Genomic DNA, 12,993 nt, shown 5'->3' on the forward strand with positions numbered 1-12,993 from the left:
TCCATAATGTGAATCTCCCGTTCCACCACATCTCAAAGGTGCTCTATTGGATTGAGATCTGGTGACTGTGGAGGCCATTCGAGTACAGTGAACTCAATGTCCTGTTCAAGAAACCAGTCTGAGATGATTCGCGCTTTATAACATGACGTGTTATCCTGCTGGAAGTAGCCATCAGAAGATGGGTACACTGTGGTCATAAAGGGATGGACATGGTCAGCAACAATACTCAGGGAGGCTGTGGTGTTGACATGATGCTCAATTGGTACTAATGGGCCCAAAGTGTGCCAGGAAAATATCCCCCAAACCATCAGCATGAACCGTTGGATAGATCCAGGATAGATCCAAGCTTTCATGTTGCTGACGCCAAACATCCGCCTCAAGGTTCGATGTGTTGTGTGTTCAGAGATGCTCTTCTGCATGCCTCGGTTACACGACTGGTTATTTGAGTTACTGTTGCCGTTCTATCAGCTCAAAGAAGTCTGGCCACAAACAAAGCATTTGTGTCCACAGAACTGCCGCTCACTGGATATTTTCTCTTTTTTGGACCATTCTCTGCAAACCCTAATGTAGAGATCAGCAGTTTCTGACATACTCAGACCAGCCCGTCTGGCACCAACAACCACATTCAAAGTCACTTAAATCACATTTCTTCCCCATTCTGATGCTCGGTTTGAACTGCAGCAGATCGTCTTGGCCATGTCTACATGCCTAAATGCATCGAGTTGCTGCCATGTGATTGGCTGATTTGACATTTGCGTTAACGAGCAGTTGGACAGGTGTACCTAATAAAGTGGCAGGTGAGTGTAAGCAAGAGGACGATCAATCACGTGACTCTGCGTAAACATGCCAACCAATCGCGTGAGACTGTGTGAACATGTCGACCAATCACATGTTGACCAATCGAAACCGTTTGTCCGCTAGAGTCGAGCGAGGAGGTGTTTGAGCGTGAGTGTTTGGAGCGCGTGTGTGTCTATGTGCGTTATAGCAGCTACTCACTGGACGACCGGGGTAGGGAGGTGCCCTGGCTGGCCACCTCCTCCATGTTGAGGGAGGGCAGGTCGCTGGACGAGGCATCCCGGCTCAGCGAGTTCCTCTCCCCAGACTGCGTGCTCTCCGACGCGGGCGGGGAGCTCCAGAAGCTAGCCGTGGAGCACACACTGTTCCTGTGAGCTGGGAGACAGAGGAACAGACACTTAAGTACCGCAAACACACGTGCGCACACAAGACGCGTGAGCGTGCGTGTGCTCGGTATCTGGAACGGGAGGTTAGCTACAAATGAAAGGTTATACAAACACACGTTTGCCCTGTATCTGCGACCTGGACGTTACATCGGTAATATAGTTAATAAACAGACACTAAATTGGGCGGGAGCAGATGTTATCACTGAATTATAATCAGTGACTATCAGATATTCGGTGCGGTGGGGGGGAGAGTGCAGCAGCACTGGGAATAAGGATCAGGCAGATCAGCAGGTACCTGGGAGCATCGGGCCCATTAAACAGAGATGCCATCCATCAACACGGCGCTGATCTTAATTAGCATTGCAGTAAATGTCATCTGATAGTAGAGTAACTTTGTAGAATAACTGTTCAAAATTAGTGCCTATTACAGCTATACGACATAGGACACAGGTGTGACAGAAACATTTACATAAACAGAGTCATTTTACACATTCCTGTACAGTAAGGTGACATTTGAATAAGATCCTGTCTTAGGTACGTCAGACACGCAAAGACCTTCCACAGCCCCTGCTACGTCTTCCTGTGATCACACGCCACAGCAGGAAAATGAGTCTTCTGGGATATCGGTATTGTGAGGGTCAAGATCACAATAATGATTAATAATCACTTCATCAAGCATCCCTGTCCATAAATACTGCTGGCTTTGCAAACACAAAGACTGATGAATGTAAAGATCAGAGCGACCAATTTAACACGGGACCAGTTAAACCAGCTAAAACTCATATCTAAGTACACACAAGCACCTGCAAAACTGGGACCTCTTAGTCATCTGTTACCTGCCACGCATCCTCACTGCAGTACGATGCCTCCCGAGTGTGCACTCTCCCCGTCCACGGCGTGATCACATTAGTCATTTCACCACAGCTTTCTGATCAGGCAAACTGTCAAAAAGCTGTCTGGAGTGTTGAGCACACTTACACCCCCCTGTGAGACGGCCCACGTGTGTCTGTCCACTGCTAGCACCACCTCAGATTTACCTCGAGTGGCTAACGTTACATACAGTTTTCACGTGAGAATCACGCAGGGCCTCAGGAACAGCGATGCGCACGTGAGGGACGTGATGCCAGAGTAACGTGAGCGTGAGCGTGAGCCTTCCCCAACACCGTTGTTGCGGTGTGGGGAGTCTCCAACACACCATCATTCCTCCCACAGCCGACGCTAATGAAATAATCACGCCCCCGTTCGCCAGTCCCCCCGCCAACACGCGGCGAGTTCACTCGCACCGAACTTCAGCAGACAAAGCGACGCTGCGTTTTTGTGAGATCGCCATGGAAACACGCCGTCTCAGGCATCCCACGCCTGCGAGCGACCGATATTTTTACTTCTCGAGAGTGCCGGGGAGGAGCCTGCACCACAACGCTGAACCTCCATGTTGGAATGTCACGGCAGGGCACGGGGGCTACCCCCCAGAGCACCGTACAGTCACGGACACACTCGCTCTCCTCCGCAAGCAAGCACACGCCATGTAAGATTTAGTCATGGCTGCTAAGACATCCACGGAGGAGGCGGGGCCGTGCTTGGGCTTGTCTGAAGACGCCCAGAAGCTGCCTTGCCTCAGAGGCAGTATGGGCAGGGACAGGGAGGCTCGACGTGGAGCTAATTAGCCGAGCTCGGTCAGATGAGAGCAGCTCAAGAGGAATATGCAGTGGAGGAGCACCTGGCAATGCACCAGGGTATCATCTGACAGAGCAGTGTGTGTGTGTGTGTGTGTGTGTGTGTGTGTGATTTAAGGACCAACACACAGAGGTGGCTGCGGCAGCTACACACACTTCTTTCAAAAGTTGCTTTTAATCACGATGGAAAGCTCGGAACGAGGGGAGCTTAAATGCTCACTAACGAGACGGCCTGGGGCATCTCAGCAGGGCACCTACCTTTCACCTGTGGAGGAAGAGGAGGAGGAGGAGGAGAGGGGGACCAGGGCTTATCATCGAACTGCACCCAGCCGCTCCTCGACTGCACGGATAACGGGGAGGCCTCTGCCCCGGAGGAGGTGTGGGCTACGGTGGGGACCAAACTGGCCACACGCACGCCATTGTGGTCATCTGGGGAGCAGACACAAGCACGCGCACACACACACGCACACGCACACACACACAGTTTGGTGTTAAGTCTGAGCGCGTACGAGGCAGTTCCCTTACGGGCTTCGTCCCCGGGGCAGGATGCAGAAAGCTCAGAGCTCAGGAATCTCACAGCAAGCTGACAGCACCCTCACAGGACAAACGCCCACAGGCCCCCCAGTGGCCCTCAACACACAAACACACTGCACTCTATGAAATGACAGATTAAAATGTGGCCTAAACTTCAGCACCTTGCAGCAATGACGTTACTATCTGCAATAATTTATTTATTTGTGCCTTCTCTATGAGGACGGAGTCCTACAAGCAGCACACATCTTCCTTTGGCCCTCACTGGTTTCTGGAGGCCTAACCGCAGACGAAACGCACATCTCCTGAATCAAGGCACCTTCAGGCAGCTCAAGGAGCCATCTTGAAGAGGAGCTCTTTACATGCCCCGAAATCCGATGTAAACCAAACAGCCATAAAAATTGGATTTTGAAAGCGTGGCTGTGCAGGGAGTTTGAAGCGAATCCCTCCGCGCTGTGTTAGTACTCGACCTCATGCATGAGACACGTGGCACCAAACGAGACGGGCTCTTATATCGCACAGAAAGGTTCAAAGGTAACAAGGGCACGAGGTTTCTTTGCCTGCGGGGGAGGGGGTGGGGAGAGGGGGGCGGGTCGGAGGGCGGGGAATGGGCGGGGCTGTGGTTGGGCAACCATCAGTAAGGGCCGGGTCGCGCGTCCCTACCTGCCGTTAACGGTTAACGTACCTGCCGTCTCGAGGGCGTCGGCGAACGCCACCCAGTCAGATCTCACACACGCTCCTGTGCCGCCGGCCGTGGTCGCCATGGCGCCGGTGCCCGGTCCGCCCCGTGGTACGCGTCCGACTCCTCGGTCGGTCGGCAGCGCGAGAGCGGAGAAGATGAAGGGAAGCAGGAGAAGATGAAGAGGTTCCTGCAGAAACACGCAACGAGTATGGTCACAGTACACAGAAGCCCCTGTTGGACACAGCACTGCAGACGGCTCCTCGGAGACCTGGAGAAGGTCTGGAGAAGGTCTTCATATTGCAAAGAAAACCCCAGAGAGGCCTCAAAGAGCGAGAGGGTTTCGGGCAGGTAGTGACAGCAGTCACATGGGAGGCGTGTGAACTTGCTGGAGTGTGAGTCTGCAGAGAGCGTGTCCAGACGGGATGCGGTACACAGCAGACGGAGGTGGAAACACACCGAGAAACACAGGAAGGCCTTGACGCTGCCCTGTACCCGCCCGCTCACACAGCTCACACACGCCCTGCTGCTGCCAGAGGTTCAAGGTTATGGAAACTGAAATTAGAAGAACGTGGGCTATATGTTGCGTAAAGAACATGGTCTAGTGGTTTAGCACTTCCTGTCTGTCTCCATTGCAAACCACTATCAGACTTGGGCAAGAGTCAGGAAAAGTCTCCGTTTCTGGGCAAGCGAGGTTCCACACAGACACACAGGGCATAAACATTGTGAGGGGCCTGATAACCCGTCTCCTCTCTGACGAGCTTCTCTACTTCTCCCCGTCAGAGGACAGTGAGGAAAGGCAGCTGCTTTCTTAGCCAAAACTGGGATTCAGCAGGAAACACCTTTTAATGGAAAAACACTGCAGCTCAAGGTTATGGAAGATACTGCAGTCAAGACAGATGCAGGCCAAACAGCCCCACTACCCACACACAAACCACGCCCCTTCCTCTCCTCACACACACAAACCACGCCCCTTCCTCTCCTCACACACACAAACCACGCCCCTTCCTCTCCCCACACACACAAACCACACCCCTTCCTCTCCCCACACACACAAACCACGCCCCTTCCTCTCCCCACACACACAAACCACGCCCCTTCCTCTCCCCACACACACAAACCACGCCCCTTCCTCTCCTCACACACACAAACCACACCCCTTCCTCTCCTCACACACACAAACCACGCCCCTTCCTCTCCTCACACACACAAACCACGCCCCTTCCTCTCCTCACACACACAAACCACGCCCCTTCCTCTCCTCACACACACAAACCACGCCCCTTCCTCTCTCCACACACACAAACCACGCCCCTCCCTCTCCTCACACACACAAACCACACCCCTCCCTCTCCTCACACACACAAACCACACCCCTCCCTCTCCCCCGTGGGTTTGTCAAACAGCTCTGAGAAACACTTCACACCCACTATTAGCTGACCAGACCTGCGTTTGCTGTAGACCCACCCAGAACCTAATGCCAAAGTTTCTCCACAGTGCTAAAACTTCTATCATTCAAAAACATTGACTTAGAACAGTAAACATATAAAGAACGTTTTAAAGACTCCTACATCTGCTAAGACTACAAGTGCCATGTTATCCTATGGCAGCCTCCTCTGCCTTCTGCTTCAACCTCAGACCCACATTCAACCCGGTCGGGTGTGGCCCTGCTGTTTTGGGCCAGCCAAGCAGGACTACGTGGTCCGGACCGGCCAAAGTGCACGGCATACACCCACGTGCTGCTCCAGCTCTCCCAGAGTTCACTACAGGCTGCACACACACACACACACACACACACACACACACACACACACACACACGTCTGGGAAGAGCAGTGACATCATCAGCATACTGATACTATTTTTTTTTTTTTTTGCACAATTTCCTGTTGCCGCCCTGACTTGCTTCAAAAATGAACTTTTGCTTTCTGAGAAACTTGTGCAAAACAAGCTAAACAAATACACATGTTGCTTATACGATGACTTTATTTTTGTCCTAAACACTAGACACTGCTAAAGTGGCTGGTACACGCAGGGTAACTCAGGCTTCACATACAACATCATCTTGACACTCATCACTCAATAACTCAAGCAGAGTCACCGCTGTGTGGTCAGGGCCTAAGTGTTCTGTTGAGGAACAATGACCAATGAGAGAGAGAGCGAGAGAGCAAGAGAGAGCAAGAGAGAGAGAGAAAGAACAAGATAGAAGCAAGAGATCCAAAACTAAGCAAGTACAGGGTGAACGTGACCAGACTTGGCCTGGTGGGTTTCATGACAGATGACGAGACCAGATGAAAGAGATTTTCTCCCTGACAGCACCAGCTGCTACGTTTGCCCCGCGGTGGTCCACGCTGCTGAATGAAGATTAGCAGTGATGACCTCCTCTTGGAGAGGAACCCTCTCTCTCTCTCTCTCTCTCTCACACACACACACACACACACACACACACACACACACACACACACACGATGCTGGGAACACGCTTCCTCTCCTAGCTTTGTTTAGTCAGAACCACTACAGCGCTCCAACAGTGAGCTTTCTCCATTGCAATCCGCTGACAGCACGGACACGTCTACTCCAGGTCCCGGCATGTGTGGACAGTGTAAAAGCAAAACACAAGGGACCTGTGATTCAGGCCAGAGGGCTTTTAGTTAGCATCAGAACAGGCCTCTCGACATGTCTTAGCCAGAAACATGCCATGTCAAAAAATAAACCTCTTGTACATGCCTCTCAGACTGCAGAAGACGAGCCACTGGACTTCACTAGTGACTCAGACATACTGAATTTAAACAGACAGTTTCCAGCCTGTGCTACCAACCAGTGTACAGGAACCCTGTCCTGGGAGAAATATATCATATATACATTCACACACGGTGAAACTGATACAAGCACATTACGAAGACAAGCAGATGACCTTCAGGAATGTATTACTGATCCTAAACAGATCAAATCTATTAAGTCTTTTCAAAACCCCATGAGAACATATTACAGAATACCAGTGGTATTTTATTTTCCTCTCATACACACAGACATACGGCGAAGAGGATAAATGTGTGTGTGTGTGTGAGAGAGAGAGAGAGAGAGAGAGAGAGAGAATATAAAGGTAAGAGAGAGTGGACGAGGAGGTGAAGCCGTCGGCGGATATGGACCTGCCCTGAGCAAACACAAGATCAAGCTCATATAAGAATGTTTTCCACAAAGCGGTAACAAACTTACTCACAAACAAACAATAACTAAAACTTGTGTACTAAACCCACCCCCCCCCACCCCCCCGCTGCCCGCTGCCTGCTGCCTGTCCCCCGGCGTGTTATTATAAGGATGTGCGTCAACATGTTGAGAAATGTAAACACAGCAGCTCGGTGCGTCTCCAACAACCTGTAGACTTGCGCTCCCGCAACATTAGCGCCTGGCGTTAACACACACTCCCGTGCTGGACATGGAGCCCTAAACCATTGATGAAGAGGCTATAAAACAGCTTATGCGTATACGGCGGTGACTACAGCAGAAATATCACACTTAATGTTTAAAACAAACTTACTTACTTCGGCTGCACGCAGTTTGCGACTCTCCCGGTAAATCCGCACTGGCGCTCTTACTGGCTTCTGATTGGCTGTCCGCGGAAGCGCCGTCTGACGTCACCGAAAGTTTATCGCGGCTGTTTGTTTGTTGTGAGATTTGCGTTCGTTTATTGACGCAAACAAACGGCTGCGTTAAAAAACTGAGGCAGCAGCGATCTTGCTTATAGCAGCCTTCCCACACACGTGCCGGGACGTTTGTAGGGGGGTGCTGACTCTGTTCTGTGTGGGAACTGTTGCCCCATATACGTATTGCGCCATCTGTTGGACCTCAATGTTTCTGCACCCGGAAAAATTGGACTAAATAATCTCGTTAGTGTGGCTATTTATCGCAGAATGGCATTGGGTTATACGCTACAGAAACTCCACAGATACATATTCCGCATACAAGAATACAGACAAACATAAAGCTGTAAACAAACATAAGCTGTCAGAATGTTGTTTTTTTTTTTAGATCGGCCTAGTTATATTTATATATGTCCACTAGGTGGCGACATAACACTTAAAACCAAATGTACCGATGACCTGTATAAGCGGAACTCAAACGCTCGTCCTATGAGGGCCCATAAGCGGGTGGGGGTTAAAATCACCTGCATGTATAAATACATGAGCTGGCAGAGAAATACGTTGGCAGAAGAGATGGAGATAACACCGTTTTGAATCAAGCACATTCAAAAGCCAAACAGCATTCTTCGAAGTTCTGACGCCCAGCTCTGCACCTGCTGGTGAGAAGAAAATAGAGTAAGAAATAGAAATTAGAATTAAAAATGAATCAAAACACACACACTGCATGTTACTAGATTAATGCACCTCCAGAATAATAAATGACCATTATTACAGTTAACAAAACACAACACAACAATATTTTCACAAATATTCTCATTGCAAATCACTTACAATCTGTGAAAATTTCACAGATCCTGTAAATTATTCATTTTTTCACTTTCTCATTTGCTCAAATAAAATCTGAAAAGTTGAATGCTCTATTAGAGCTGTAGTGATTGGGATACAGGCAATCACAGCTCCTGATCAAAGATACAACACCACAAAGCACTTCAATTTTTTGTAAGCAAGTGTTTTTTTCCTCATGTTTGCCATTGCAAATCAGTTTGTATTCCATGAAAAAGAGTAAATATGCATAAGAACAGGGCTAGTTCAAAGTTTGAGTGTGTGTGTGAGTGTGTGTGTTGGGGAGAGTGGGGGGGGGGGTTCACAATCACCATGGCTGAATCACTTACACAGTGTTTAAAAATAAGAGTGGCCAGAATAAGGTTTATAATGAAACTGTTGGCCTGATAGACTCTGGGCTTTCCAGTCAGATTTCCCATCTTCTCTCATTCCAGCTCTTGGAAGTGAGACTCCCATGGAGCTTCAGCGTGGTCTGCTTTTGAGGAACAGAGGAAAAGAGACTGAAGAGGTTCACACAAGCCCAAAAAGCTGGAGGCACGGTTGGGCCCTGTAGCTGCGTCTCACATCCCCAGCAGGTAGTCTACAGTGATGACAACATATTTAGATTCAACCACGATTCTACTTACCTTCCTGGCACTGTGCTAATTTTAGTCAAGATATAAGTTAACTTTGAATTATCGAATGACTTATTTTTATGGGGTCTTCAGTTATTGTATTATATGTGTTTAATTAATAATTTTTTTATTTAAAAAAGACCTTGTACACACCATGTTTTTGTCCATAAGGCTTTGTAGCCTTACTGTGTTAACACTGGTTACAAACTGGTCCACAGTGGTTATGGAGGGGGATTTGAGAATCACTGCTTATTATGATTTCTTATGAAAGTTTTTCAAACTGTCATGATCTCATCTTATGGCCACCATAAACCTCTATTCATGGCCGGAATGACCTTGAAGGCACAGAGAGCAGTGATACCAGTATAAAATGACTTGCATAAAATGCATAAAATGACTCAAAACGTAAATTTTTCCATAACCATCCCCTCTATATGCTCCATATGGAGGTATTATTGATGTGCTGTAGTGTCAACAAGAAGAAAGAATGTACACATCACAGAGATCATGAGTCCTAGACTGTCTTAGTCTTAATATACACATCACAGAGATCATGAGTCCTAGACTGTCCTAGTCTTAATATACACATCACAGAGATCATGAGTCCTAGACTGTCCTAGTCTTAATATACACATCACAGAGATCATGAGTCCTAGACTGTCCTAGTCTTAATATACACATCACAGAGATCATGAGTCCTAGACTGTCCTAGTCTTAATATACACATCACAGAGATCATGAGTCCTAGACTGTCCTAGTCTTAATATACACATCACAGAGACCATGAGTCCTAGACTGTCCTAGTCTTAATATACACATCACAGAGACCATGAGTCCTAGACTGTCCTAGTCTTAATATACACATCACAGAGATCATGAGTCCTAGACTGTCCTAGTCTTAATATACACATCACAGAGATCATGAGTCCTAGACTGTCCTAGTCTTAATATACACATCACAGAGATCATGAGTCCTAGACTGTCCTAGTCTTAATATACACATCACAGAGATCATGAGTCCTAGACTGTCCTAGTCTTAATATACACATCACAGAGATCATGAGTCCTAGACTGTCCTAGTCTTAATATACACATCACAGAGACCATGAGTCCTAGACTGTCCTAGTCTTAATATACACATCACAGAGATCATGAGTCCTAGACTGTCCTAGTCTTAATATACACATCACAGAGATCATGAGTCCTAGACTGTCCTAGTCTTAATATACACATCACAGAGATCATGAGTCCTAGACTGTCCTAGTCTTAATGGGGTTGCTATTAATCCACTGTGTCATTAGAAGCAGTGAGGATTTGGTAGAGGACAGCTCAGACTGTGGAGTAAGAAAAGCAGATAGGTGTGCTAGATTGGAACGGGACGTGTTTAGCGGGACGTGTTTAGCGGGACGTGTTTAGCGGGACGTGCGTGCACATGTTTGTACCAGTAGAAGGGGGAGAACAGGCTGGGATATTTTGAACGGTGTGAAGGTAGCAATCCACACGGAGACATTCTGGCCCTTTGGCATTGTACATCATCCTGATGTCAACACAGAAGGTTTGCTGTTTTATTATTTAGCTTTTATTACCAGCAGGTACCAATTCCTTACTGGCACTGCTGGAAGTGTTCTAACAGATTTGTCGTTACTGAAGTGGGGGAGCCCTTCATGTCGGGCAGTGTGGTTCTCTTGCGTGGCATGTAGTCTTTCTGCCTACTGGAGATGTAATTAGGAAACCACACAGCTAATTCTTCAAGTCTGGGCAAGTTGCTGTGTCAAATCCAAACTCTTTCATAAGCTTTAAAAAAAAATGTTGGACTCAGGGTCCTGTCTGAGAGGTAACCATAGCAGCCTGTGTGAGAACGACTGCAGCAGTCAGCTGCGTTTGCTGGTTGAAGAAGGAGATCTTCTGTGCAGAACTTTACTGAACCCCTCTGCAGTGATGATCTGTCATGCTTTTTGTGAGCCAGTGAATGGAGGAGAGTCCTTTTGTTGTGCTTTTGGAGTTTCTTTAATGTAAGGACTCACTGTCTGGCCCGTGACTTTCTGTGTTAGCGCGTTGCATAACAGCCAGTGACGCCTGTGCTGTCATGCTGTTGCTAGGGACAGCAGGCGTCTGCCCCCCCCCCCCCAACCCCTCCCACACCCACCCCCAACCCCACCCCTCACACAACTCCACCCCCCCCCCCCCACCCCCCCCCAATCCAGAACAGCTGCCTCGAAATTCCCACAGCCCCAGCATCTCAGCATAGGGCGTTCAGCTTCAAAGTCAAACTGTCATTACTAGTCAGTGGCACCCTGGAGTGCACCCGAACCCTTATGTGTTCCATCGTTCTCCAGAGTTCAGGTGTGAGGAAGATGTTCCCAGACTTCATGGATGAGGGAGATGTTTATGCTACGCTGCAGAATACAGAGGGAAGTCGTGTGAGAAGATACGGATCTCCTGCGAGCAGATGTGAGCAGCGCGTGGGGAGACGAGGGTACAGGCTGGAATGTTCTCCTCATGCCCTGTCCCTCATCCCACATGGCCATCATTTATCCTCCTGGTTAACCTACTTTCATGGCAGTTGAAAAGCCCAAAGCAAGGCTCTCCTTTATCCTCTCTCCCTATCTCCCTCTTTCTCTCCCTCTCCCTCTCTCTCTATCTCCCTCTTTCTCTCCCTCTCTCTCTCCTTCTCCCTTTGTCGCTCTCTGTTTAACTTGCTTACTCTTTTATTCAGTTTCACCACTCCTCTCTCTTCCTCCTGCTCTCTCTTCCTCCTCCTCCAGTCTCCGCCCCCCTCTCCCACACCCCATCAGCCTCTTCCCGTGTTTGTAAAATGACGAGCGTATTACAGATTAGGAAAAGGGCCCGGATTCAACTGCCAGGCCCCAAAGCAAAAGCAATGAATACATTTCACCTCCCAGTCATGAGGCAAACCTGCTCTGCGCACGTATTTATTAGCAGCGCACGCAGTCGCGTCCGCAGCGAGCGAAAACAGTCTCTTAATCCCCGGCTTCCGTTCGCAGCAAGCATCCGTCTCTCTTGAGCTCCAATTTCAAAATCAATCTAATAAATCTCATTCTTATTTCTAAGCTAGTTCACCAAGACACCCAATGTTATAAAAGTGTAATGAACACAGCTGGCCACTGAGACAAACTAAATCTGTCCAGTTCAATTAGACTGCGCGTATGGTTCTGCACCTTTGAACTGGCTCAAATGGATCTGTCAAAGAGGCCAGTTTTATCGTGGTACCCATGAACTGCTGTAACTGTGGCTGAACATATTAAGGCACATTTAAATAAGTTATCAATTAAGTCGAAAACGGCCGACGGTACGCAGGATGGACTAGCAGGTTCATTTTGTCTGTTCCGTACTGAGGACGATCGACATCACAACGTGTTTACCCACAAGCCCGTGCTCTCTCACCCCGCCCTGGCACCGCTCAACCGCAGGGTCCGCACCCCTCGTCCAATATGGTTCGTTTCCTGTTGGAGCAGGTGGTTGGATACATAACAGCACTGGATAGGAGTTACGCAACTCTGTGATATCAGAGATTTGGCACTGAAATCAGATCACGGCCCGTGATTGGCACTGGGACTCTATCACACCCACACCTTGTGTTTAAATCTCAAACTTGGACTAATCCCTGTTTACGTGTAGCCGTCTGTGTTCACATACAACCAGCCGGTCCTGGTCTGAAAGGCACAGGAGAGAAGCGCGGCCAGAATGTTTTTCACGGCACCGTTGGTGTGGTCCACACTTCAGCCGTCACGTTCTGGCAGGAACGGAGGCCCAATGGGCAGGGAGGACCGAAGGATGATGCTGCTCCCCTCCTCTCTCTCTCTCTCTCTCT

The 12,993-nt window shown here is 48.7% G+C and overlaps 1 protein-coding gene across 4 annotated transcripts in view; it reads right to left on the reverse strand.

Annotated features, from left to right (window-relative positions):
- The window catches only part of ston2 (stonin 2), a 22,013-nt gene extending 14,199 nt beyond the window's left edge, over nucleotides 1–7,814 (reverse strand). For 3 of the 4 annotated variants that reach the window (XM_076978016.1, XM_076978012.1, XM_076978014.1), the window contains exons 1-4: nucleotides 7,606–7,814; nucleotides 4,071–4,254; nucleotides 3,113–3,283; nucleotides 997–1,170 (exon numbers count right to left, since the gene is read on the reverse strand). In XM_076978016.1, coding sequence (XP_076834131.1) covers nucleotides 997–1,170; nucleotides 3,113–3,283; nucleotides 4,071–4,149 — 424 coding nt within the window. In that variant the 5' untranslated portion in view covers nucleotides 4,150–4,254; nucleotides 7,606–7,814. Of the gene's footprint in view, nucleotides 1–996; nucleotides 1,171–3,112; nucleotides 3,284–4,070; nucleotides 4,255–7,601 lie in introns of all 4 variants that reach the window. The other variant, XM_076978013.1, reaches the window with a different exon arrangement.
- Nucleotides 7,815–12,993: the final 5,179 nt, after the last annotated feature.

The sequence above is a fragment of the Brachyhypopomus gauderio genome, chromosome 17 (assembly GCF_052324685.1).
Source record: "Brachyhypopomus gauderio isolate BG-103 chromosome 17, BGAUD_0.2, whole genome shotgun sequence".
NCBI classification, from domain to species: Eukaryota; Metazoa; Chordata; class Actinopteri; order Gymnotiformes; family Hypopomidae; genus Brachyhypopomus; species Brachyhypopomus gauderio.